Raw genomic sequence first — 2,500 nt, forward strand, 5'->3', positions numbered from 1 at the left:
AATGTGCTTCGGCCGACGCTACGACCACGATGACCAGGAGCTGGTTAGTTTGGTTAACCTCAGCAATGAGTTTGGCAAAGTGGTGAGCAGCGGTAACCCGGCAGACTTCATCCCCGCGCTCCGATTTTTGCTGAGCAGCACAATGAAGAGTTTTGTGGACCTCAACACCCGATTCACCACTTTTGTGCAAAAGATTGTCAATGAACACTACGCAACCTTCGATAAGGTACCTTCAGAGTTCAGAATGAAACACAATGAGACATTATTCCTGACTCCAGTCTGACTTCACACATGATCTGATTGTTTTTCAGGAAAACATTCGGGACATTACGGACTCTCTCATTGACCACTGTGAGGACAGGAAGTTGGATGAGAACTCCAACATTCAGGTGTCAGATGAGAAGATTGTGGGAATTGTCAATGATCTGTTTGGAGCAGGTAGCCTGAGTTTCCTGAACATTTGATGTGATCATAGCAACAGTTACAAACGCTCACAAAGGCTTGGCTTTCTTTAGGATTTGACACCGTCTCAACTGCCCTGTCCTGGTCCATCATGTATCTGGTCACCTACCCTGATGTTCAGGAAAGACTTTATCAAGAACTGAGTAAGAAGAGCTTTTTTATACGACAGAAATCCTTGGGTTTAATAGGAAAAAGTTTTGAGTGAAAAATACATGCAAATGCTGCTTCTTGCATCCTCCTCATGAGCACGACAGGTTCAGTTCTGTTCTTTGTCTTTTCAGAGAGCAACGTGGATCAGAATCGCAAACCTCGCCTTTCCGACAAACCAAATTTACCCCTTTTGGAGGCCTTCATCCTGGAACTCTTTCGTCATTCTTCTTTCCTGCCTTTCACTATCCCTCATTGGTACGTTCCATCTCTTTGAATATGAAGATGTTTCCTTCATTCCTTAACCCTAACCCCTAACCCTAACCCTAACCCTAGCCCCCAACCCCTGACCCTAACCCTAGCCCCCAACCCCTGACCCTAACCCTAACCCTTCCTTCCTTAACCCTAACCCTCTAACCCTAACCCTAGCCCCCAACCCCTGACCCTAACCCTAGCCCCCAACCCCTGACCCTAACCCTTCCTTCCTTAACCCTAACCCTCTAACCCTAACCCTAACCCTGACCCTAACCCTTCCTTCCTTAACCCTAACCCTAACCCTCTAACCCTAACCCTAGCCCCCAACCCCTAACCCTAACCCTAGCCCCCAACCCCTGACCCTAACCCTAACCCTTCCTTCCTTAACCCTAACCCTCTAACCCTAACCCTAACCCTGACCCTAACCCTTCCTTCCTTAACCCTAACCCTAACCCTCTAACCCTAACCCTAGCCCCCAACCCCTAACCCTAACCCTAGCCCCCAACCCCTGACCCTAACCCTAACCCTTCCTTCCTTAACCCTAACCCTAACCCTCTAACCCTAACCCTAACCCTGACCCTAACCCTTCCTTCCTTAACCCTAACCCTCTAACCCTAACCCTAGCCCCCAACCCCTGACCCTAACCCTAGCCCCCAACCCCTGACCCTAACCCTTCCTTCCTTAACCCTAACCCTCTAACCCTAACCCTAACCCTAGCCCCCAACCCCTGACCCTAACCCTAACCCTTCCTTCCTTAACCCTAACCCACTAACCCTAACCCTAACCCTAACCCCTGACCCTAACCCTAACCCTTCCTTCCTTAACCCTAACCCTCTAACCCTAACCCTAACCCTAGCCCCCAACCCCTGACCCTAACCCTCTAACCCTAACCCTAACCCTGACCCCTAACCCTAACCCTGACCCCTAACCCTAACCCTAACCCTGACTAATGCGCTCTTTCATTCGCAGCACTTCCAAAGACACGTCTCTAAATGGCTACTTTATTCCGAAAGACACCTGTGTTTTCATCAATCAATGGCAGATCAACCACGATCCGTAAGTTCTTCTGAGCTCCTCCAGGATTTGTGATTAAAATAGTCTCGACTAGGACATTTCCGAGCCGCTGGCTCAGCCTGCCAACAGAGTTCTGCTGACACAGGAGGGTAACCGGTCTTGTCCACACACTCGTTTATAGAGCCTGAACACCCCCCACACACGTTTGTCCAGGCTGGATTCCATAGATCCCATAGAGCCGCTGGTCCTGTGTTTGCCCTAACCCTAACCCATTTCTTCTACAGTTTGTTATATTTCATCTTTGTGTGCTGGTTTCAGTGAGCAGTGGGAGGACCCGTCTTCCTTCAACCCAGACCGTTTCCTGAGTGCTGATGGCACCGAGGTCAACAAGGCGGAAGGGGAGAAGGTGACGACGTTTGGTATGGGGAAGCGCCGCTGCATCGGAGAGATCATTGCACGGAACGAAGTCTACCTCTTCCTGGCAATCCTGATCCAGAGGCTGCAGTTTCTCCCAATCCCAGGAGAGACCGTGGACATGACCCCAGAGTATGGTCTGACCATGAAGCACAAGGACTGTCGTTTGAAAGCCAGAATGCGAACAAGGGACGAACAGTGACTTCAC

General features: G+C 50.1%; 1 protein-coding gene across 1 annotated transcript in view; it reads left to right on the forward strand.

Moving 5' to 3' along the window:
- cyp1a (cytochrome P450, family 1, subfamily A) overlaps positions 1-2,500 on the forward strand; it is a 4,914-nt gene that overhangs the window by 1,825 nt on the left and 589 nt on the right. The window contains exons 2-7 of the mRNA XM_003978785.3: positions 1-226; positions 312-438; positions 516-605; positions 744-867; positions 1,834-1,920; positions 2,197-2,500. The exon at positions 1-226 is cut by the window's left edge and continues 628 nt beyond it; the exon at positions 2,197-2,500 is cut by the window's right edge and continues 589 nt beyond it. Coding sequence (XP_003978834.2) covers positions 1-226; positions 312-438; positions 516-605; positions 744-867; positions 1,834-1,920; positions 2,197-2,494 — 952 coding nt within the window. The 3' untranslated portion in view covers positions 2,495-2,500. The remainder of the gene's footprint in view (positions 227-311; positions 439-515; positions 606-743; positions 868-1,833; positions 1,921-2,196) is intronic.

Source organism: Takifugu rubripes, chromosome 13, assembly GCF_901000725.2.
Source record: "Takifugu rubripes chromosome 13, fTakRub1.2, whole genome shotgun sequence".
Taxonomy (NCBI): domain Eukaryota; kingdom Metazoa; phylum Chordata; class Actinopteri; order Tetraodontiformes; family Tetraodontidae; genus Takifugu; species Takifugu rubripes.